Source organism: Pelodiscus sinensis, chromosome 9 (genome assembly GCF_052426305.1).
Source record: "Pelodiscus sinensis isolate ZL-2025 chromosome 9, ASM5242630v1, whole genome shotgun sequence".
Lineage (NCBI taxonomy): Eukaryota > Metazoa > Chordata > Testudines > Trionychidae > Pelodiscus > Pelodiscus sinensis.
The window spans coordinates 883835-907227 of NC_143060.1; the positions used below are offsets into that span (position 1 = coordinate 883835).

The 23393-nt window shown below is 68.6% G+C and overlaps 2 protein-coding genes across 4 annotated transcripts in view; one reads left to right on the top strand and one right to left on the bottom strand.

Moving 5' to 3' along the window:
- The window catches only part of SZT2 (SZT2 subunit of KICSTOR complex), a 183277-nt gene extending 178328 nt beyond the window's left edge, over window positions 1–4949 (top strand). Inside the window, 4 exon segments of the mRNA XM_089780666.1 lie at window positions 800–1298; window positions 2927–3043; window positions 3656–3724; window positions 4078–4949. Of these exon segments, the coding sequence (XP_089636792.1) occupies window positions 800–1298; window positions 2927–3043; window positions 3656–3724; window positions 4078–4221 (829 nt within the window). The 3' untranslated portion in view covers window positions 4222–4949.
- A 505-nt stretch (window positions 4950–5454) lies between these two features.
- Window positions 5455–10064, bottom strand: HYI (hydroxypyruvate isomerase (putative)). 3 transcript variants are annotated; one of them, XM_089780364.1, is made up of 8 exons: window positions 9842–10058; window positions 8675–8786; window positions 6975–7089; window positions 6640–6718; window positions 6518–6567; window positions 6234–6303; window positions 5849–5983; window positions 5455–5602 (listed from the first exon to the last, which is right to left on the bottom strand). In XM_089780364.1, the coding sequence occupies exons 1-8, from the start codon at window positions 10035–10037 to the stop codon at window positions 5529–5531; spliced, it is 831 nt and encodes a 276-aa protein (XP_089636490.1). In that variant the 5' UTR covers window positions 10038–10058; the 3' UTR covers window positions 5455–5528. The 3 variants fall into 3 exon arrangements, with proteins under 3 accessions (XP_089636490.1, XP_089636492.1, XP_089636491.1); XM_089780366.1 differs by lacking the exon at window positions 6518–6567 and having other exon boundaries at window positions 9842–10060; XM_089780365.1 differs by lacking the exons at window positions 6518–6567; window positions 6640–6718 and having other exon boundaries at window positions 9842–10064.
- Window positions 10065–23393: the final 13329 nt, after the last annotated feature.

A 23393-nucleotide genomic window follows, 5' to 3' on the forward strand; every position in this document is an offset into this window, starting at 1 on the left:
CTGCCTGAGCCCCCCCCCCCACGGGCCAGTGATCGTAGCATTGGGCGAGCCCTGCCCGTGGGACGGTGCCTCTCGGGCCCTCGGCACCCGTCTGCCTGAGCCCCCCCACGGGCCAGTGACCGTAGCATTGGCCGAGCCCTGCCCGTGGGACGGCGCCTCTCGGGCCCTCGGCACCCGTCTGCCTGAGCCCCGCCCACGGGCCAGTAGATCGTAGCATTGGCCGAGCCCTGCCCGTGGCACCCGTCTGCCTGAGCCCCCCCCACGGGCCAGTGACCGTAGCATTGGCCGAGCCCTGCCTGTGGGACGGCGCCTCTCGGGCCCTCGGCACCCGTCTGCCTGAGGGAACAGGGCAGCCCAGGTCTGCAGCCTGGAGCGACTCCCACACGCCGGGGGGCTAGTGAGCTTCGAACCCGGCCCAGCAGCTCTCAGGCCTGTGGGACTGGACCCCTAGCCCAGCCCGTCTGAGTCTGCCCTGTCCAGGGAGGGACCCGTCTCCCAGACCAGTCTTTGATCTTCCGCCAGCAGCCCCTCCCCCGGCCTTTGTCTTCTGTCCCAGTAACCAGGGTCGCCTGGGCCCCCTCTTCTCCCTTCCCCTCCCCCCCTTTGCTCCCCCTGGCTGGAACCGGCTGGGCAGGGCACTGGGGCCTCTCTCTGGCCAGACCCGGCTGTGCCCTCCAAGCTGGGCCTGCCGGGCACCAGTCACTGGGGCTCCAGTTCTGTGCTGTTCCCTGCAACCACAAACTCCCCCCCTCCCCCCCTCGCCACGTTAAACCAGGGCCCCCCCGCCTCTCCGCTGCAGGCTGCGTTTCTACGTCATCATGACGAGCCAGCGGGAGCTGTTCCCCCGGCTGACGGCCGACATGCGGCGCTTCAAGAAGCAGCCGCACCTGCGTGGGGCGGGTGCGCTGGAGCCGGCGGTGAGCCGGGCAGCCGGGGAGGCGCCGGAGCCGGAGCAGGAGCCGGAGCCGGGGCAGGGCTGGCAGCAGCCAGCGGAGCGGGAGGATGGCAGCGAGTTCTACGCGGGCGGCGTCCATGTCCGGCTGGGCCCGGGACTGTGCTACACCTCGCCGCTCTTCCCCCTGCTGGCCGGCGAGGTGGGCGCGGCCCAGAGCCAGCTGAGCAGCACGGTGCACCTGGCCACCCGCCACTGCCGCCGGGACACCCTCTGGAAACGCCTCTTCCTGCTGGAGCCGCTGGCCTCCGACAAGCTCAAGCTGGGCCGGCTCTCGCTGCCGGAGCTGGAGGAGCTGCTGGGAGCCGTGCACGGGAAATCCATCGCCGACATCGACCCCCAGCTGGTGAGGGGCGGGCAGCGCGTGTGTCTGTGCGCCCGGCTGGCAGCGCGGGGTGGGCAGGCTGAGTGCGTCCGTACGACGTGCGTCCCAGGGCCTGGCAGCGCGTGTCCCAGGCGTGTGCGTGTGTCTGTGCACCTGGCTGGCAGCGCGGGGTGGGCAGGCTGAGTGCGTCCGTACGACGTGCGTCCCAGGCATGTGCGTGTGTCTGTGCGCCCGGCTGGCAGCACGGGGTGGGCAGGCTGAGTGCGTCCGTACGACGTGCGTCCCAGGCGTGTGCGTGTCTGTGCGCCCGGCTGGCACCGCCCAGGACACAGCAGCCCGGGGTGGGGGTGGGGGTGGGGGTGGGGGTGGGCAGGCTGAGTGCGTCCGTACGACGTGCGTCCCAGGCGTGTGCGTGTGTCTGTGCGCCCGGCTGGCAGCGCGGGGTGGGCAGGCTGAGTGTGTCCGTACGACGTGCGTCCCAGGTGTGTGCGTGTGTCTGTGCGCCCGGCTGGCACCGCCCAGGACACAGCAGCCCGGGGTGGGGGTGGGGGTGGGCAGGCTGAGTGTGTCTGTACGACGTGCGTCCCAGGCGTGTGCGTGTGTCTGTGCGCCCGGCTGGCACCGCCCAGGACACAGCAGCCCGGGGTGGGGGTGGGGGTGGGCAGGCTGAGTGCGTCTGTATGACGTGCGTCCCAGGTGTGTGCGTGTGTCTGTGCGCCCGGCTGGCACCGCCCAGGACACAGCAGCCCGGGGTGGGGGTGGGGGTGGGCAGGCTGAGTGCGTCCGTACGACGTGCGTCCCAGGCGTGTGCGTGTGTCTGTGCGCCCGGCTGGCAGCGCGGGGTGGGCAGGCTGAGTGCGTCCGTACGACGTGCGTCCCAGGCGTGTGCGTGTGTCTGTGCGCCCGGCTGGCAGCACGGGGTGGGCAGGCTGAGTGCGTCCGTACGACGTGCGTCCCAGGCGTGTGCGTGTGTCTGTGCGCCCGGCTGGCAGTGCGGGGTGGGCAGGCTGAGTGTGTCCATATGACGTGCGTCCCAGGCGTGTGCGTGTGTCTGTGCGCCCGGCTGGCACCGCCCAGGACACAGCAGCCCGGGGTGGGGGTGGGGGTGGGCAGGCTGAGTGCATCCGTATGACGTGCGTCCCAGGCGTGTGCGTGTGTCTGTGCGCCCGGCTGGCAGTGCGGGGTGGGCAGGCTGAGTGTGTCCGTACGACGTGCGTCCCAGGGCCTGGCAGCGCGTGTGTCTGTGCGTCCGGCTGGCAGTGCGGGGTGGGCAGGCTGAGTGCGTCCGTACGACGTGCGTCCCAGGCGTGTGCGTGTGTCTGTGCGCCCGGCTGGCACCGCCCAGGACACAGCAGCCCGGGGTTGGGGTGGGGGTGGGCAGGCTGAGTGCGTCCGTACGACATGCGTCCCAGGCGTGTGCGTGTGCTGCAGCAGGCTGGAAGGGGCTGGCTGGAGAGCCCACTCGTGGCCTTTGGGCCGTGGCGGGGACCTGGCACCGGTGTCTCTTCCTTCGGGATGTGTGGCCACGCCAGTTCCGCTCCAGGACGGGCTCTCCGGAGGGGGCTGGCCCAGGACAGCTCATCCCCTAGGATCCCAGCCTGTTGGTCTTTGAGCTGCTGCCTGGTTCTTAGAGCTGCCTCTCCCCCCAGGGCTGCTTCCTCGCCATGACGGTGCCCTGGTACCAGAGCCTCATCAAGGTGCTGCTGAGCCGCTTCCCACAGAGCTGCCGCCACTTCCACAACGGCGAAACTGGCACCCAGTATCTGGTAAGGCCCCGGCCCTGCCGCCCCCCCCCGCATTCACTGCCCCCCAGGGCGATGGGGCCCCCCCTGCATTCACTGCCCCCCAGGGCGATGGGGCCCCCCCTGCATTCACTGCCCCCCAGGGCGATGGGGACCCCCCCGCATTCACTGCCCCCCAGGGCGATGGGGCCCCCCCCGAGCATTCATAGAATCATAGAATAATAGGACTGGAAGGGACCTCAAGAGGTCATCGAGTCCAGCCCCCCGCCCTCAAGGCAGGACCAAGCTCCGTCTACACCATCCCTGACAGATGTCTATCTAACCTGTTCTTAAATATCTCCAGACAGGGAGATTCCACCACCTCCCTTGGCAATTTATTCCAATATTTGACCACCCTGGGTGATGGAGACCCCCCGAGCATTCACTGCCCCCCAGGGCGATGGGGACCCCCCCGAACATTCACTGCCCCCCCAGCGTGATGGGGACCCCCCTGCGCATTCACTGCCCCCCCCAGCGCGATGGGGACCCCCCCCCGAGCATTCACTGCCCCCCCAGCGCGATGGGGACCCCCCTGCACATTTACTCCCCCCGCCCCCAGCGTGGTGGGGACCCGATGGCCTGTTGTGCCCTCTGCAGGTCGTGCTCAATCAGAAGTTCACAGACTGTTTTGTTCTCGTGTTCCTGGATTCCCACTCGGGGAAGACGGTAAGAGCTGCTCCCGGGGGGCCGGGACTGGCCTGGGGGTGCGCCCGGGAATCCCCATTTGCCGGCAGGCGGGGCTCTGTCCCGGGAAGAGGGGCGGCGCTGGCGGCCCCAGTCCCTTTCCCACTGCGCCCTCCCAGAGCGGCTGGCTGGCGCACGCCTCGCACTAGCCCCAGGCGCTCGAGGGCCTGCTGGTGCCCTGCCCCTCAGCTGGGGGGGGCCTTAGCCCAGCCAGAACCCCCCACACTTGTTTCTCTGGGGGCCTGTCCCCCTGCCCAGCAGTGTCTGGCCTGCGAGGGCGGAGCTCTCCCTGGCCAGCGGGGAAGCGGCTCTGAGCTGCTGGTTCTTCCCTGCAGAGCCTGACGGTGGTTTTCCGGGAGCCCTTCCCTGTGCAGCCGCAGAACAGCGAGAGCCCCCTGCCCCAGCTCGTGTCCACCTACCATCACCTGGAGTCTGTCATCAACACGGCCTGCTTCAGCCTCTGGACGGGACTGCTCTAGCCCGGCCCGGCCCCTTCCCGCCCGACCCGCCGCTGCAGCCCGGCCCGGCCCGGCCCCTTCCCGCCGGACCCGCCGCTGCAGCCCGGCCCGGCCCCTTCCCGCCGGACCCGCCGCTGCAGCCCGGCCCGGCCCGGCCCCTTCCCGCCGGACCCGCCGCTGCAGCCCGGCCCGGCCCCTTCCCGCCGGACCCGCCGCTGCAGCCCGGCCCGGCCCGGCCCCTTCCCGCCGGACCCGCCGCTGCAGCCCGGCCCGGCCCCTTCCCGCTGCTGCAGCCTGGCCCGGCCCAGCCCCTTCCCGCCGGACCCGCCGCTGCAGCCCGGCCCGGCCCGGCCCCTTCCCGCTGGACCCGCCGCTGCAGCCCGGCCCGGCCCCTTCCCGCCGGACCCGCCGCTGCAGCCCGGCCCGGCCCGGCCCCTTCCCGCCGGACCCGCCGCTGCAGCCCGACCCCTTCCCGCCGGACCCGCCGCTGCAGCCTGGCTCAGCTCCAGCAGCCCCCGAGCGCTGCCGGCAGCCCGGGGGATGAGACATTAGCAATGGCCTGGGCCGGGCAGCCTCGGCATCCCAAAAGTGCAGAGCAGGGGTCCTGCCCCTCACGGACACTGGATGTGACTGAGGGAGACCCCGGCAACGCTGCTGCACCTGCCATGGCTGGTCCCCGGGCCCGGGCACTGGGGGCGGGGGGGAACGTACTGAAAGGTGGCGCTGTCAAATAAACGGCCCCACCCCCACTGCCTGCTCTCAGCCTGGCACCGAAGAGGGCAGGGGCCTGCCAGCCTCGCCCCGGGGCCCAGCACCCCCACCCCCACTGCCTGCTGCTGGGCTGGGCTCGGGAGGACACGGGTCCCATGGCAGAGTCCCACCCACTGGGTTCCCTTTGCCCCAGTAGCCTTTGGGCCCCTTGGCCCGCCACCCGGGAGGCCTTGCCCCCTCGCTGAAGCACTGCTGCCTTGGCACTGCTGCGGCTCACCCCCTGGGCCGCTGGGCGGGCAGCTCGTAGCTGGGGGCGATGGGCCCGTGGCCTGGGCTTAGCACTCCAGCCCCCTGGGCCAGCCCAGCCCTGGTCTTCCTACCCCCCCCCCCAAGTCTGTGTGGGCCGAGGAGCCTAGGCTGGCACGCTGGAGCACCCTCCTGTGCAGCGGGCACCGGGGGGTAACTGCCCTCCAGCAGCCTGGGGGAGGGGCCAGAGCCCCTGGCAGCTGCTGCCCTGCCCCATTGTGGGCCGGAGTCCGCCAGTGCTTGGGGCCGTGCTTTTTATTAAAGAGCTTTCGGGGTGGGGGGGGAGTTTTCCTGGCCGAGGCCCCGCCGGGCTAGCGCTCGCTCTCCCGCAGGCCTCTGCTCTCCCAGTAGGTGCGCAGCCAGCCCAGGCCTTCCAGCGTGTCTCCTGCAACGAGAGCCAGAGCGGCCTTAGGGTGCGGCCCCTGCCCAGCCGCAGGGAGCATCAGCGCAGGCCCTGCTCCCTCCTCACAGGCCAGGCCCGCCCCTCCCAGCCTAGGGGGGAGGGTGCCGCCCCTGCTGGTACGGAGCTTGGGGAGGGGGGCCTGACCCCCTCCACTCCAGTCTGTGCCAGTCTCCCCCCACCGCCTGCCCGGCTCCCCTGTGGGCCTCCCCCCACCCCAGCCCAGCTCACCTTGCGGGGCGTATTCACACCCCACGTAGCCCTGGTAGCCGAGCGACTCCAGCAGCTCGAAGAGGTAGGGGAAGTTCAGCTCCCCTGGGCTGTCGGGCTCGTGCCGCCCTGGCACCTGTGCGATCTGGATGTGACCTGGGGGGAGAACCAGCATCTCGTCAGAGCGGGGGCTTCAGCCAGCCATGTGTGCAGCCATCTCTTCCCCGCCGGCCAGGCACGCCACTCCCGCCCGGCCCCACGGAGCGCCCCGCCCGGCCCCACGGAGCGCCCCGCCCGGCGCCCGGCGCCCGGCCCCACAGAGCGCCCCGCCCCACGGAGCGCCCCGCCTGGCGCCCGGCCCCACGGAGCGCCCCGCCCAGCGCCCGGCCCCACGGAGCCGGCTCACCGATGAGCGGGAAGTAGGTCTCCAGGTTCTGCGTCAGGTTCCCGTCCATGATCTGGCAGTGGAACACGTCCTGTGGGCACCAGGCTCAGGTCAGTGCCTGAGGCAGGGCTGGCTCCCTGCGTGCCCAGCGCGGGGCCCTGGCTAGCAGCAGCTACGGCCCTAGCGCCAGGGCCACATCGGCCCCGACCCCACCGGAGACCCTGCACTCCCAGCTGCTCCAGGGCTGGGGCCCAAGAGGAGAGGCGGGTCTGCAACCAGGGCCCCCGAACGTGGCCGCTACTCACCAGCTGCAGCCGGAGGTTGGGCCTCCCCACCTTCTCCAGAATGGCCGCCGCTGCAGGGGGGAGAGGCGGGTCAGCGCGGGGCCCAGGGCGAGCGCCCCCCCCCGGCGCAGCAGGGCCCTTACCTTGGGGCAGGGTGGTCAGGAAGTAGCGGGGATCCGTGAGGCGGCTGTTGATCGGCTCCAGCAGTCCCACCATGTCCTCCTGCAAAGCCACATGGAGCTGCTGGGCCCCGCCCCCTCGCACCTGGGCCCCGCCCCCCTGGGTCCTGCTGCTGGGCCCCACCCCCTCGCACCTGGGCCCCGCCCCCCTGGGTCCTGCTGCTGGGCCCCTCTCCCCGGGCCCATCCTTTCTCCAGCTGGGCTTGGGCCTGCACCTCAGAGCAGAGGCCTAGTCACCTGCTGGACCGTGGGGCCCAGCCCCCCCGGGCGCAGGACGGCCCCATGGCAGCCCCTCCTACCTGGGCCAGGACGGCGGCAGCATGTGTGAGGTTCTCAATGAAGGTGGCTTCCATCTCCACAGCCGCTGCTTCCCGCTCGGCGCCCGCCGGGACCCGCCCGGCCATGAGGTGGATCCTGCAGAGAGAGCCGGGGGGCTGACTGCGGCTGGGAGACGCAGCCAGCTGGGGGCAGACCCCTAGGACGAGGCAAACAGCACCGGGGATCCCGGCATGGGGTGGGGGTGGGAACGGGAACAGCAGCCAAAGCACAGTGAGCCCTTCCGCTTCTGGCACCCCCCCCCCCTGCGCTATCCTGCCCTGCAGCCGCCCCCCTCGCGGTACCCCACCCTGCAGCCTCCCCCTCCCATGCCCCCGCTACTCCGCCCTGCAGCCTCCCCCTCCCATCCCCCCGCTACCCCGCCCTGCAGCCTCCCCCTCCCATCCCCCCCCCCCCGCTACCCCACCCTGCAGCCTCCCCCTCCCATCGCCCCGCTACTCCGCCCTGCAGCCTCCCCCTCCCGTCCCCCCGCTACCCCGCCCTGCAGCCTCCCCCTCCCATCCCCCCGCTACCCCGCCCTGCAGCCTCCCCCCCCCCTCCCATCCCCCCGCTACCCCGCCCTGCAGCCTCCCCCTCCCATCCCGCACACTACCCCGCCCTGCAGCCTCCCTCCCCCCCACGCTCCCCCCACCCCGCCCTGCAGCCTCCCCCTCCCATCCCCCTCCCATCCCCCACACTATCCCGCCCTGCAGTCTCCCTCCCCCGCTATCCCGTCCTGCAGCCTCCCTTCCCCCCTCTCGTACCGCCGCACCCCTCTTCCATCGTCCCGCACCGCAGCACCCCTCTTCCATCGTCCCGCACCGCCGCACCCCTCTTCCATCGTCCCGCACCGCAGCACCCCTCTTCCCGCCGTCCCGCACCGCCGCACCCCTCTTCCGCCATCCCGCACCGCCGCACCCCTCTTCCATCGTCCCGCACCGCCGCACCCCTCTTCCCGCCGTCCCGCACCGCAGCACCCCTCTTCCCGCCGTCCCACAGCGCAGAGCCGTCAGCCAGAGCTGGGGGGAGCTGTGCACCGAGCTCTGCCCTGGTGCTGTATTGGAACAAGGGGCAAGAGAGAACTTTCCTAGGTAGGCCAAGCCCCCCCCCACTCCTAGCGTTTCCCCCGCCCTCGCTGTGGGGCCGGCCCCAGGACAAGGCTCAGTGCTTTCCCCTGTGCTCCTCCAACCCAGCCAGCCCTGAGCCTCTGCCTGGGTCCAGGCGGGCGTGGCCACGTCGGCTCCCACTGCCCTGGGGTAGTCTCAGTCTGAAACCCAGCCCCTCCTGGGAGCCAGGCTGCGAGGCTGGGCCCTGCCCCCTTCCTCAGCCCCCTCTAGCCCTGCCCCAAGTCATCCCCGTCCTGCTGGAGTCGCAGGGCCCAGCGGTACAATCCCCACCTGCTCCTAGGCACCAGGCACCCCTGGCCACAGCTGGCTGCAAGCCACGTGAGCGGCTGCCTCCCAGGGCCACGGAGGCCCCGAGCGCTCTGCCAGCGCAGGGTGAGCGGCTGGCCGGGGCGGGCGCTGGCTAGCCCCTCCGGTGCGCAGCAGCCTGCAGCGGGGGAGAGGCAGGCCAAGGGGGAAGGGCTGCAGAGCCCCCGGCCTGAGAGCACCTGCTCCATGGTGCATAAAATGACACCCAGGGCCTCCCACTCCCTCCCAGCCAGGGCCCGGCTGGTTCCTACCTCGGGCACCCCAGGGCCTTCGCGTACTTGACAGCCAGGGCCAGGCCCTCCCGGAACTCGGCCTGGCGCCCGGGCACCGCACCAAGGCCCAGCTCCCCTCTGTCCTGGTCCCCTAGGGAGAGAGCAACCGCGACGGGGTGAGAGGCAGGAGGGACCCGCTGGGACGGGGCTCCGCTCCCCCTGTGCCCCAGAGCCTGGGGGGCCTGCCCGGTTCAACACGCGCGGTGGGGGCAGGGCTGGGGGCGGGCACCACCTCTGCCCTGCAGCAGCTGGCACTCCTGCGCCCGCGGATCAGGGTGCTTGTGGGGAGGGGCCTGAGGCCAGAACTGGCCCCTCAACTGGCGGATCAGGGCCCTGGGATGGAAGCTGGGGGGGGGGGCGGGCGGATCAGGGCCCCAGAGAGATCGGGGGGTGGGACCTGGGGAGGGGGCCCGGGGAGAGGGGCTTGGGGGCGATCGGGGGGGGTGGTCAGGGAGGCTCGGGGTGATCGGGGGTCCCGGGGGGAGGGGCTTGGGGGCGATTGGGGGGAGGGCTGGGGGGGGCTCGGGGCGATGGGGGGGCCCTGGGGAAGGGGCCTGGGGGGGCTCGGGGCGATTGGGGGGACCCGGGGGAGGGGCTTGGGGGCGATTGGGGGGAGGGCTCGAGGCGATTGAGGGAGGGGCCGGGGGGGCGATCGGGGGGGCCCGGGGGGAGGGGCCGGGGGGGCTCGGGGCGATCGGGGGGGCCCGGGGCGATCGGGGGGGGGGGGGCCCGGGGGGGGGGGTCGGGGGCTCGGGGGGGCCCGGGGGGAAGGGCCGGGGGGGCTCGGGGCGATCGGGGGGCCCGGGGGGCGATCGGGGAGGTCCGGGGGGGGTCGGGGGCTCGGGGGGGGCCCGGGGGGAGGGGCGGGGGGCTCGGGGCGATCGGGGGTCCGGGGGGGGGTCGGGGGCTCGGGGGGGGCCCGGGGGGAGGGGCGGGGGGCTCGGGGCGATCGGGGGGCTCGGGGGGGGGGAGGGGCGGGGGGCTCGGGGCGATCGGGGGGCCCGGGGGAGGGGCGGGGGGCTCGGGGCGATCGGGGGGCTCGGGGGGAGGGGGGGGGGGGGAGGGGCAGGGGGCTCGGGGCGATCGGGGGGGCCCGGGGGAGGGGCGGGGGGCTCGGGGCGATCGGGGGGCTCGGGGGGGCGGTACCCGGCGGGGTGTTGATCAGCACCAGGCGCAGCCCGGCCCGGTCCGCAGCCCCGCGCAGCAGGGCCGGGTCCCAGGCGAAGGGCCCGGGCAGCTCGGCCGCGCGGAACCCGGCCCGGGCCGCCGCCTCCAGCCGCTCGGGCAGCGCCAGCCCCGGGAAGAGCCAGGACAGGTTGGCGGCGAAGCGCAGCGGGGCCATGGCGGGTGGGGCGGGGCCGGGAGACGCGGGGGCGGGGCCATGGCGGGCGGGGCGGGGCCATGGCGGGTGGGGCGGGGCCAGGAGACGCGGGGGCGGGGCCATGGCGGGCGGGGCGGGGCCGGGAGACGCGGGGGCGGGGCCATGGCGGGTGGGGCGGGGCCAGGAGACGCGGGGGCGGGGCCATGGCGGGTGGAGCGGGGCGGGGAGACGCGGGGGCGGGGCCATGGCGGGCGGGGCGGGGCCGGGAGACGCGGGGGCGGGGCCATGGCGGGCGGGGGGAGCTAGGGGGGCTGGCTAGCTATGGGGGTGGCAGAGCAGCCCAGGATTTCCAGCTGCACCGCGGGTGGGGTGGGGGGGCAGCTGCTGCCTGGCCCCCGGGTGCCCATGGGGGGTGGAGAGGCCTGACGCCCCCCCCAGCCGTCGCCCTGCGGCCGGGGGCAGCTCCCGTGCTGAGCTGGGGAGGCTGCAGGGGGCGCTGCGGCGCCTGACGCCTTGGGGCAGACTCCTCTGAGCATGGCCCAGGCCCATGGGTCTGGGACCCCCCCGTCCGTTCCCCGTCAGAGCCCAGCGCTGCCCCGGGGCCCCCAGCGCACCAAGGGCCCTGAGCATGGCCCCCCCCAGTCACGCAGGGATGAATGGGGGGGCAGAGGGGAGGGAGGGGACCAGCCCCCTCAGTGCCAAGGCATCCCCAGCCCCAGGCTTTCAGGCGTTGGCCCTGTCACGGCGCGTCGAGGGGTCCCCCACCCTGCACCCCATCCGCAGCCGGACGGGGGGGCAGAAGGATCCCAGGGACACGGGCTCCATGTTTCCTCTTGGGGAGACGGGTCCTGACCCCCCCCCGTCTAGCCCAGACTGACTCGTCCCCCAGCCCCGCCAGCCCTCGTCACCCATCGGGGCAGGAGGTATCTCCTGGATCAGGGCCCAGTGCACTTCTGCAGCGTCGGACCCAGGCCCCATGCAGCGAGTGCTGCAGTGCCCAAGGGAAACTGAGGCACACGCACAGCGTGAATGTAACAACCAAGTGACCAGAGGGCTACAAAGGTGGTCACGCCCCCCCCACACACACACACACACACACACACGTTGCCGGCTCGCGCGGCCCAGCCTGCTGAGCGCCCTCGAGGACTGACGCAGCCCTCCCAGCACAGGCGGGAGGCAGCAGATGGCGACTAGCCGGGCAGCTGGGCAGCGAGGCGCCCGCGTGGAGAGGAAGAGCAGCCAGCAGAGCAAGCCGGGTGCCGCCCCCCCAGGTGGGCAGTGACCTCCCCCGAGGCACCGCTAGGTGCCCAGGGACCAAGGACACCCCCGGGGGCAGCAGACAGGAGATGTGGGTTGCAGGCTCTGCCCCACCCCCTCCAGCACTGGTGTCCCAGTCAGCTTGCTGAGTAGGCATCTGGCCTGTGGCACGGCCCCTCATTCGTGCCAGGTGGCATCCCCCACCCTGACCGGGCTGGCCTGTGGGGGGGGCGTTGCCGCTCTGAGGCCGTGTCGCTGCTGGGAACACACAGAGCAGTGTCTGCACCAGGCTTGTGCAGCGTGGCTGGGACAGGACGGGTCGGATCTGGGCACCGCTGAGGGCGTCTGCTCAGGGCCAATTGCTCAAGCCAGGGCTCCCTACAGCCCCAGACCGGGGACCTTCCCAACAGGCCACACACCAGCCACACTGAGCGCGCCAGCTGCCGATCCGGCCAGCAGGAACCTCACGAGCAAAACCCCCCAGACATCCCAGCTCCCCCTGTGCCCCAGTCAGCCCCGGGCCTATCACAGGTGAGGGACTTTAGAACCAAGGGGCTACAGAACCTACCCCAAAAGACTTATGTGCCCCCTCCCCCAAACCAGCATCTTCCTGGCCAGGGCAGGTCCTCCCAGTCCCAAAAGCCCAGCCACAGAGCCCCGGTCAATTGACACGCTGGATCTCACCCACAAGATCTCGCTGGGCCAATCCTTTAGCATCTAAAAACTAAAGGTTGCTGAAGAACGGCGCGAGCGTGAGGTTGTTAAGGAGAATGCGTCACATGCATCGAATTCCCGGGTCTCGCTACAGGCTCTAGCAGAGACATACAAACTGCTCCAGTAAAAGTCTCTGGTTCCAGCCTAGTCAGGATGGGGCCATGGTGCTGGCTGGCTCGTTGGGCTGCACAAGGCTGCATCTGGGCTCAGGAGCTGAACTGAAGCCAAGGTGGAGGGTGCCACATGGCACTTATGTGCCCCCCAACCAGCAGCTTCCTGGCCAGGGCAGGTCAATGGTCGAGTGACCCATCTCCGTTTCACAGTCGTTATGCCCTGGCTGGTTTGCAGGGATCCCGATTTCCAGACGCTCCTCAGGTGTCTCTGGCCCGTCGAGATCTATTGTCCCTGGAGCCTCGCTAATTAGCACAGACACTGAACGAACATTCCTGGCCCAGTGCTCTGCCTCAGCGCGCGAAGTGGCCAGCATCCCACAAAGGCCACGCCTATCCCGCCACACACGCACACGCATAGCACACACAGACCCACTAGAACACAAGCTCTCATGTGACACCACCCATGGGGGCAAGGATAGCTCAGTGGTTTGAGCATTGGCCTCCTAAACCCAGGGTTGAGAGTTCAATCCTTGTGGAGGTCATTTATTTCTCAGGGATGGTGTAGACGGAGCTTGATCCTGCCTTGAGGGCAGGGGGCTGGACTCGATGACCTCTCGAGGTCCCTTCCAGTCCTATGATTCTATGATTCTATGGCCCCCTGTGCACAGCGGATTGGAGGGGACACACACACACACGTGTGCGCGCGCGGGGCAGTGATCAGTAGACGCCCATAACGTGGCAGTGGCCAAGTGAGGTGTGCGCACAACGCGGACGGTCACTTGCTGCTGTGTGTCCTGCTCCGCTGCACGGAGCATCCCTGTGTCTGATGGGCGGCGCGCTGGCTCCGTGCTGCTGGGAACAGGCCGCTAGCCCAGTGCGCCCCAAGTGTGTGTCAGCGCGTGGGGAGGCCCCGCCCCGGCACCCCCATCCGCAGCCAGACGGGACTCAGCTGCCAGGGGGACCGGCAGGGCCACGGCTTCACAGGGCCCCAACGTAGCAGACGTGTGGTTACAGGAGCAGCCAGTGATCCCCCAGCCAGAAACACTAAACTCTCACCCCAGCTCCTGGTCCCAGCCCCACCTCCTTTGCTCAGATTCCCAGGCAAAGTGTCACCTGCCTGAATCCTCCGCCTAGCTCAGGGCCCAGGGCAGCCTGGGCCATCCCCCCGCGGGGCTCCCATCCCCCGCGGGGCACTGCCCCCGCCCAGAGCAGCACAGGGCAGTAGCAATCACAGCCAGCGTAACGCCGCGCCCCGTGACTGCAGCACCAGTGACACCCCACCCACAGGCGTGCCCGCAGCCCCGCTGCCTCACAGGGCCCAGGCCACAGCAGAGGCATTGCCCTGCGGACGGGCAGGCGGCCGTGGCCACGAGGGGCTGAGTCTGGCCGGCCTGGGGATACGTGCCACGTTGTGCGGCGCCTTCACCCAGCAAGCAATGGGACCCCGCCTCATTCGTCTTCATGCCAGCTGGGCACCTCAGGAGCAGCTGTGTATGGACGGCGTCCCAAAGGCTGCGGGGCCCAGCCTACTGCGGGATGTGCAACAGACAGCAGAATGGGAAAAGCTGAAGTACTCAATGCTTTCTTTGCCTCTGTATTCACGGACAAGGTCGGCTCCTGGACCAATGCGCTAAGTGACACAAGATGGGATGAAGATGGACAGCCCGTGGTGGGTAAAGAACAGGTTAGGAACTATTTAGAAAAGCTAAACATACACAAATCCATGGGTCCGGACTTAGTGCATCCGAGGGTACTGAGGGAGTTGGCAAATGTCATTGAGGAGCCTTTGGCTGTTATCTTTGAAAAGTCGTGGAGATCGGGAGAAATCCCGGATGACTGGAAAAAGGCAAATGTAGTGCCCAGCTTTAAAAAAGGGAGGAAGGATGATCCTGGGAACTATAGGCCGGTCAGTCTTACCTCGGTTCCTGGAAAAATCATGGAAGGGATCCTTAAGGAATCCATTTTGAGACACTTGGATGAGAGGAAAGTGATCAGGAATAGTCAGCATGGATTCACAAAGGGCAAGTCGTGCCTGACCAATCTGATTAGCTTCTATGATGAGGTAACTGGCTCGGTGGACATGGGAAAGTCTGTGGATGTGATAGACCTTGACTTTAGCAAGGCTTTTGATACGGTCTCCCACAATATTCTTGCCAGCAAGTTAAGGGATTGTGGATTGGATAATGGACGGTAAGATGGATAGAAAGATGGCTAGAAGGCCGGGCCCAGCGGGTAGTGATCAACGGTTCGGTCTGGCTGGCGGTCGGTTTCTAGCGGAGTGCCCCAAAGTTCGGTTCTAGGACCGGTTTTGTTCAATATCTTTATTAATGACCTGGCTGAGGGGATGGATTGCACCCGCAGCAAGTTTGCAGGTGACACTAAGCTGGGGGGAGAGGTAGATACGCTGGAGGGCAGAGATAGGGTCCAGAGTGACTTAGACAAATTGGAGGATTGGGCCACAAGAAATCTGATGAGGTTCAACAAGGACAAGTGTAGAGTCCTGCACTTGGGACGGAAGAATCCCAAGCATTGTAACAGGCTGGGGACCAACCGGCTAAGTAGCAGTTCAGCAGAAAAGGACCTGGGGTTACAGTGGATGAGAAGCTAGATATGAGTCAACAGTGTGCCCTTGTAGCCAAGAAGGCTAATGGCATATTAGGTTGCATTAAGAGGAGCATTGCCAGCAGATCCAGAGATGTGATTATTCCCCTTTATTCGGCATTGGTGAGGCCACATCTGGAGTATTGTGTCCAGTTCTGGGCCCCCCACTACAAAAAGGATGTGGACCCATTGGAGAGGGTCCAGCGAAGGGCAACCAAAATGATTAGGGGGCTGGAGCACATGACCTATGAGGAGAGGCTGAGGGACTTGGGTCTGTTTAGTCTGCAGAAGCGAAGAGTGAGGGGGGATTTGAGAGCAGCCTTCAACTTCCTGAAGGGAGGTTCCACAGAGGCTGGCGAGAGGCTGTTCTCAGTAGTGACAGATGCAGAACAAGGAGCAATGGGCTCAAGATGTGGTGGGAGAGGTCCAGGTTGGATATTAGGACAAACTATTTCCCTAGGAGGGTGGGGAAGCGCTGGGCTGGGTTCCCCAGGGAAGCAGTGGAGTCTCCATCCCTAGAGGTGTTTAAGTCTCGGCTTGACAAAGCCCTGGCCGGGTTGATTGAGTTGGGATTGGTCCTGCCTAGAGCAGGGGGCTGGACTTGATGCCTCCTGAGGTCTCTTCCAGCTCCATGGTTCTGTGATTCTATGACTGTTCCATGGGGCAGGGTGCACTGGGATCCCTTCAGCAACCTCACTCACACCCTTTTCTTCCTTGCCAACAAACCCTTCCTTTGGGTGTCTGAGGGGATGTGGGGGAGGGGCTATAACCTCTCCCCTGTGTAAGGGGGGCAGGGGGGCACAGGGAGCACTGGGGTGTCTGGGGGAGGTGGGGGATGGGTTATAACCTCTCCCCTGTGTAAGGGGGGGCTGGGGGCACAGGGAGCACTGGGGTGTGTGAGGGGAGGTGGGGGATGGGTTCTAACCTCTCCCCTGTGTAAGGGGGGCTGGGGGGCACAGGGAGCACTGGGGTGTGTGAGGGGAGGTGGGGGATGGGTTCTAACCTCTCCCCTGTGTAAAGGGGGGCTGGGGGGCACAGGGAGCACTGGGGTGTCTGAGGGGAGGTGGGGGATGGGTTATAACCTCTCCCCTGTGTGGGGGGGACCGGGGGGGCACAGGGAGCACTGGGGTGTGTGAGGGGAGGTGGGGGATGGGTTATAACCTCTCCCCTGTGTGGGGGGGGCTGGGGGGGGCACAGGGAGCACTGGGGTGTCTGAGGGGAGGTGGGGGATGGGTTATAACCTCTCCCCTGTGTGAGGGGGGCTGGGGGGAACAGGGAGCACTGGGGTGTCTGAGGGGAGGTGGGGGATGGGTTATAACCTCTCCCCTGTGTGGGGGGGACCGGGGGGGCACAGGGAGCACTGGGGTGTGTGAGGGGAGGTGGGGGATGGGTTATAACCTCTCCCCTGTGTAACGGGTCTGGGGGGGCACAGGGAACACTGGGGTGTCTGAGGGGAGGTGGGGGATGGGTTATAACCTCTCCCCTGTGTAAGGGGGGCTGGGGGGCACAGGGAGCACTGGGGTGTGTGAGGGGAGGTGGGGGATGGGTTATAACCTCTCCCCTGTGTGAGGGAGGCTGGGGGGGCACAGGGAGCACTGGGGTGTGTGAGGGGAGGTGGGGGATGGGTTCTAACCTCTCCCCTGTATGAGGGGGGCTGGGGGGCACAGGGAGCACTGGGGTGTGTGAGGGGAGGTGGGGGATGGGTTCTAACCTCTCCCCTGTGTGAGGGGGGCTGGGGGCACAGGGAGCACTGGGGTGTGTGAGGGGAGGTGGGGGATGGGTTATAACCTCTCCCCTGTGTGAGGGGGGCTGGGGGGCACAGGGAGCACTGGGGTGTCTGAGGGGAGGTGGGGGATGGGTTATAACCTCTCCCCTGTGTGAGGGAGGCTGGGGGGGCACAGGGAACACTGGGGTGTGTGAGGGGAGGTGGGGGATGGGTTATAACCTCTCCCCTGTGTGTGGGGGCTGGGGGGCACAGGGAACACTGGGGTGTCTGAGGGGAGGTGGGGGATGGGTTATAACCTCTCCCCTGTGTGAGGGGGGCTGGGGGGCACAGGGAACACTGGGGTGTCTGAGGGGAGGTGGGGGATGGGTTCTAACCTCTCCCCTGTGTGAGGGGGGCTGGGGGCACAGGGAGCACTGGGGTGTCTGAGGGGAGGTGGGGGATGGGTTATAACCTCTCCCCTGTGTGGGGGGGATTGGGGGGCACAGAGAGCACTGGGGTGTCTGAGGGGAGGTGGGGGATGGGTTAGAACCTCTCCCCTGTGTGTGGGGGGATTAGGGGGGCACAGAGAGCGCTGGGGTGTGTGAGGGGAGGTGGGGGATGGGTTATAACCTCTCCCCTGTGTGGGGGGGATTGGGGGGGCACAGGGAGCACTGGGGTGTGTGAGGGGAGGTGGGGGATGGGTTATAACCTCTCCCCTGTGTGGGGGGGATTGGGGGGCACAGGGAGCACTGGGGTGTGTGAGGGGAGGTGGGGGATGGGTTAGAACCTCTCCCCTGTGTGGGGGGGACTGGGAGGCACAGGGAGCACTGGGTGTCTGAGGGGAGGTGGGGGGTGGGTTAGAACCTCTCCCCTGTGTGGGGGGGACTGGGGGGCACAGGGAGCACTGGGGTGTGTGAGGGGAGGTGGGGGATGGGTTAGAACCTCTCCCCTGTGTAAGGGGGGCTGGGGGGGCACAGGGAGCACTGGGGTGTGTGAGGGGAGGTGGGGGATGGGTTAGAACCTCTCCCCTGTGTGAGGGGGGCTGGGGGGGCACAGGGAGCACTGGGGTGTCTGAGGGGAGGTGGGGGATGGGTTATAACCTCTCCCCTGTGTGGGGGGGACTGGGGGGCACAGGGAGCACTGGGTGTCTGAGGGGAGGTGGGGGGTGGGTTAGAACCTCTCCCCTGTGTGGGGGGGGCTGGGGGGGCACAGGGAGCGCTGGGTGTCTGAGGGGATTTGCTGGACAGGACGGCAGCTGAGGTGCTCGGTGGGGCTGGGCTGGTGCCGTATGGGGGGCCCCCAGGCTGGGCTGCAAGGAGCCCTGGTTCTCAGCAATTCGTCTGGACCGGACACTCTGCGGTGCTGGGCTGGGCTGGGCCTTTCCTGGGGCTGGGTGCAGCTGGCGCTCACTGTGGGCCCCTGCACATTGGCCCTGCCCGGTGGCTGCCGGCGGCCCTGGCAGATGGTTCCAGCACCCGGCCTGGGCCTGGCTCTGCGGGGTGGAGAGCTGGTGCCAGATCGCTTGTCCCTGGCTCCCTGCCTGCACGGAGGCGACGGATTTGTGAGCCCCACGCTCACCTGCAGCCCTTGCCTGAGCACGGCCCGGCTCCGTGGGACGGCTCCCTGTGCAGGGTGTCACGTTACTGGATTGTGAGGGGTGCAGCCGGGTCACTGCTGCACCCGTGGGGGGTGTTCACCCCAAAAGGGGCCATGAGAGGTGTCCAACAACAGCTACTGTCGTCTGACTCTGTCTGCTCTTCGTGTGTCTGTGCGCGGAGCTAGGGGTCTGGACGCGCTATGCAGCCTGGCCGTCTCTCTGCATGTGCTTAGCGATGGGCTCACCCTGTGGCCATGCTAAGTAGCAAGGTTGCAGGGACAATGGGGCCCCTAAGTACCCAAGACCCACCTAGGAAGGAATCTAGGTGCCTGGTCAGAGACCACGTGACTCTCTCCAGCTTGGAAGAGCCCAGGAAGGAGGGATAAATAGTCCATGTGGTCGACGCCATGTTGGACTCAGATCTGCTCCTGACCCCAGATGCGGCCTCGCAGTGAATCACGAGCCGGGAAGAACTGTGGACCCGTCCTGGCATAGGATGTGCAACAAGGACTTTTAAACCAGCAGCTGTAACATCTCTGCTAGAGCCTGCAGCGAGAACTGGGAGATTCGGTGCATGTAACGTACTGTACTTTAATAACCTCACTCTCAGGCTTTTCTTTCTTGTAATAATAAACCTTTAGATGTTAGATGCTAAAGGATTGGCCCAGCGTGATTTGTGGGTAAGGTCCAGAGGGTAAATTGACCAGGGATCTGTGGCTGGTTTCTTGGAACCGGACAGGACTTGTTCGGGGAAGGTGGGATTGGGTGCTAAGACCCCTCACCTGTGTATGGGTGTGACGGACCGGGCCGTGTCTGGGCACAGCTGAGGGCGTCCGCTCAGGGCGAATTGCTCGAATCCGGGGCTCCTTACAGCCCCGACTGGCGACCTCTCCAAACAGGCCACAAACCAGTCCCACAGAGCGCTTCAGCTGCCTGCCTGAAGCCTCCCGAGCAAAACCCCTCCGACATCCCAGCAATATCCGTGCCCCAGATGGCCCCGGGCCTCATACACAGGTGGGGGGTCCTAGCACCCAATCCCACCTACCCCGAACAAGTCCTGTCCGGTTCCAAGAAACCAGCCACAGATCCCTGGTCAATTTACCCTCTGGACCTTACCACAAATCACGCTGGGCCAATCCTTTAGAATCTATATCTAAAGGTTTATATTACAGGAAAGAAAAGCATGAGAATGAGGTTATTAAAGTACAGTACGTTACATGCACCGAATCTCCCAGTCCTCGATGCAGGCTCTAGCAGAGATGTTGCAGCTGCTGGTTTAAAAGTTCTTATTGCACATCCTAAGATCAGGATGGGTTCACAGGTCTTCCGGGCTCTTCAATCCCTGCAGTGCTGCCTCTGGGATGAAGTGCTGAGCTGAGAACAAAATGGCATCGACCACATGGCCTCTTTATACCTCCTTCCTGGCCTCTTCTTGTATGCAGCAAGAGCGTTCCAGTGCCCGTGCCGGGTGCCAGCTCTGTGTGTGCCAGGGACCGTTCCAGTGCCCGTGCCGGGTGCCAGCTCTGTGTGCCAGGGACCGTTCCAGTGCCCGTGCCGGGTGCCAGCTCTGTGTGTGCCAGGGACCGTTCCAGTGCCCGTGCCGGGTGCCGGCTCTGTGTGCGCCAGGGACCGTTCCAGTGCCCGTGCCGGGTGCCGGCTCTGTGTGCGCCAGGGACCGTTCCAGTGCCCGTGCCGGGTGCCGGCTCCGTGTGCGCCAGGGACCGTTCCAGTGCCCGTGGCGGGTGCCGGCTCTGTGTGCGCCAGGGACCGTGCCTGTGCCCGTGCCGGGTGCCGGCTCCGTGTGCGCCAGGGACCGTTCCCGTGCCCGTGCCGGGTGTCAGCTCTGTGTGCCAGGGACCATTCCAGTACCCGTGCCGGGTGCCAGCTCTGTGTGTGCCAGGGACCGTTCCAGTGCCCGTGCCGGGTGCCGGCTCTGTGCACCAGGGACCGTTCCAGTGCCCGTGCCGGGTGCCGGCTCCGTGTGCGCCAGGGACCGTTCCAGTGCCTGTGCCGGGTGCCGGCTCCGTGTGCGCCAGGGACCGTTCCAGTGCCCGTGCCGGGTGCCGGCTCCGTGTGCGCCAGGGACCGTTCCAGTGCCCGTGCCGGGTGCCGGCTCCGTGTGTGCCAGGGACCGTTCCAGTGCCCGTGGCGGGTGCCGGCTCCGTGTGCGTCAGGGACCGTTCCAGTGCCCGTGCTGGGTGCCGTCTCTGTGTGCCAGGGACCGTTCCAGTGCCCGTGCCGGGTGCTGTCTCTGTGTGCCAGGGACCGTTCCAGTGCCCGTGCCGGGTGCCGGCTCTGTGTGCCAGGGACCGTTCCAGTGCCCGTGCCGGGTGCCGGCTCCGTGTGCGCCAGGGACCATTCCAGTGCCCGTGCCGGGTGCCGGCTCTGTGTGTGCCAGGGACCGTTCCAGTGCCTGTGCCGGGTGCCAGCTCTGTGTGTGCCAGGGACCGTTCCAGTGCCTGTGCCGGGTGCCAGCTCTGTGTGTGCCAGGGACCGTTCCAGTGCCTGTGCCGGGTGCCAGCTCTGTGTGCGCCAGGGACCATTCCAGTGCCTGTGCTGGGTGCCGGCTCTGTGTGTGCCAGGGACTGTTCCAGTGCCCGTGCCGGGTGCCGGCTCTGTGTGCCAGGGACCGTTCCAGTGCCCATGCCGGGTGCCGGCTCTGTGTGCCAGGGACCGTTCCAGTGCCCGTGCCGGGTGCCGGCTCCGTGTGCGCCAGGGACCGTTCCAGTGCCCGTGGCGGGTGCCGGCTCTGTGTGCGCCAGGGACCGTGCCTGTGCCCGTGCCGGGTGCCGGCTCCGTGTGCGCCAGGGACCGTTCCCGTGCCCGTGCCGGGTGTCAGCTCTGTGTGCCAGGGACCATTCCAGTACCCGTGCCGGGTGCCAGCTCTGTGTGTGCCAGGGACCGTTCCAGTGCCCGTGCCGGGTGCCGGCTCTGTGCGCCAGGGACCGTTCCAGTGCCCGTGCCGGGTGCCGGCTCTGTGTGCGCCAGGGACCGTTCCAGTGCCCGTGCCGGGTGCCGGCTCTGTGCACCAGGGACCGTTCCAGTGCCCGTGCCGGGTGCCAGCTCTGTGCGCCAGGGACCGTTCCAGTGCCCGTGCCGGGTGCCGGCTCCGTGTGCGCCAGGGACCGTTCCAGTGCCCGTGCCGGGTGCCGGCTCCGTGTGTGCCAGGGACCGTTCCAGTGCCCGTGCTGGGTGCCGGCTCCGTGTGCGTCAGGGACCGTTCCAGTGCCCGTGCCGGGTGCCGGCTCTGTGTGCGCCAGGGACCGTTCCAGTGCCCGTGCCGGGTGCCGTCTCCGTGTGCGCCAGGGACCGTTCCAGTGTCCGTGCCGGGTGCCGGCTCTGTGTGCCAGGGACCGTTCCAGTGCCCGTGCTGGGTGCCGGCTCCGTGTGCGCCAGGGACCGTTCCAGTGCCCGTGCCGGGTGCCGGCTCTGTGTGTGCCAGGGACCGTTCCAGTGCCCGTGGCGGGTGCCGGCTCTGTGTGCGCCAGGGACCGTTCCAGTGCCTGTGCCGGGTGCCAGCTCTGTGTGTGCCAGGGACCGTTCCAGTGCCCGTGCCGGGTGCCGGCTCTGTGTGTGCCAGGGACCGTTCCAGTGCCCGTGCCGGGTGCCGGCTCTGTGTGTCAGGGACCGTTCCAGTGCCCGTGCCGGGTGCCGGCTCCGTGTGCGCCAGGGACCGTTCCAGTGCCCGTGCCGGGTGCCGGCTCCGTGTGCGCCAGGGACCGTTCCAGTGCCCGTGCCGGGTGCCGGCTCTGTGTGTGCCAGGGACCGTTCCAGTGCCTGTGCCGGGTGCCAGCTCTGTGTGCGCCAGGGACCGTTCCAGTGCCTGTGCTGGGTGCCGGCTCTGTGTGTGCCAGGGACTGTTCCAGTGCCCGTGCCGGGTGCCGGCTCTGTGTGCCAGGGACCGTTCCAGTGCCCATGCCGGGTGCCGGCTCTGTGTGCCAGGGACCATTCCAGTGCCCGTGCCGGGTGCCGGCTCTGTGTGCCAGGGACCGTTCCAGTGCCCGTGCCGGGTGCCGGCTCTGTGTGCCAGGGACCGTTCCAGTGCCCGTGCCGGGTGCCGGCTCCGTGTGTGCCAGGGACCGTTCCAGTGCCCGTGCCGGGTGCCGGCTCCGTGTGTGCCAGGGACCGTTCCAGTGCCCGTGCTGGGTGCCGGCTCTGTGTGCGCCAGGGACCGTTCCAGTGCCTGTGCCGGGTGCCGGCTCCGTGTGTGCCAGGGACCGTTCCAGTGCCCGTGCCGGAAGCCGGCTCCGTGTGTGCCAGGGACCGTTCCAGTGCCCGTGCTGGGTGCCGGCTCTGTGTGCGCCAGGGACCGTTCCAGTGCCCGTGCCGGGTGCCGGCTCTGTGTGTGCCAGGGACCGTTCCAGTGCCCGTGCTGGGTGCCGGCTCTGTGTGCGCCAGGGACCGTTCCAGTGCCTTTGCCGGGTGCCGGCTCCGTGTGCGCCAGGGACCGTTCCAGTGCCCGTGCCGGGTGCCGGCTCCGTGTGCGCCAGGGACCGTTCCAGTGCCCGTGCCGGGTGCCGGCTCCGTGTGCGCCAGGGACCGTTCCTGTGCCCGTGCCGGGTGCCGGCTCCGTGTGCGCCAGGGACCGTTCCAGTGCCCGTGCCGGGTGCCGGCTCTGTGTGCGCCAGGGACCGTTCCAGTGCCCGTGCCGGGTGCCGGCTCTGTGTGCGCCAGGGACCGTTCCAGTGCCCGTGCCGGGTGCCGGCTCTGTGTGTGCCAGGGACCGTTCCAGTGCCCGTGCCGGGTGCCGGCTCCGTGTGCGCCAGGGACCGTTCCAGTGCCCGTGCTGGGTGCCGGCTCTGTGTGCGCCAGGGACCGTTCCAGTGCCCGTGCCGGGTGCCGGCTCCGTGTGCGCCAGGGACCGTTCCAGTGCCCGTGCCGGGTGCCGGCTCCGTGTGCGCCAGGGACCGTTCCAGTGCCCAGGCGGGGAGCTGACGCTGTTGGGGAGGGAATTGCCCCCTTGCCCGTTCGACGCGGGCGGTTTCTAGCACCTGCCGTTTTGCAGCAGTGTTGCAGCCGCAGGGCAGCCGTGTTCATGGTGCAGGCATCAGCTGTGGGCAAGGGCCAGCTTTGCTGCCTGGGGCCACCCGGCCTGCGCCCAGGGCAGGAGACCAAGGGGCCGGGCAGCAGCAACTCAGTGACCGGGCGCATCAGGCGCTGGTTGCAGGTGGCACCGCTGGCCTGGCCCCCCCCCCCCCCCCCGCGGGCTGGAAATGGTCGGAGCCGCAGGGTTCGTGCCCCTCTGCACTGCTGGGGTGGCTGGGCCGTAAGCCCGGGGGCTGGGAGCCACGGCAGAGCCGTCAGGCCAAGGGAGGAGGGCGGCTCGCAGGGCAGCCAGGTCCTCGGCGCCAGGCCCGGTCCGCTGCCTGGGGGCTGCCAGGCTGAGCGGG

Bases quoted from the DNA above. Each gene is read 5' to 3' on its own strand.
- HYI (XM_089780364.1), bottom strand. From the start codon at position 10,037: ATGGCCCCGCTGCGCTTCGCCGCCAACCTGTCCTGGCTCTTCCCGGGG. The intron at 8,787-9,841 runs GTACCGCCCCCC...CTCTCTCCCTAG, and splicing joins GCTGATCAACACCCCGCCGG to GGGACCAGGACAGAGGGGAG. The intron at 6,568-6,639 runs GTAAGGGCCCTG...TCCCCCCTGCAG, and splicing joins CCTGACCACCCTGCCCCAAG to CGGCGGCCATTCTGGAGAAG.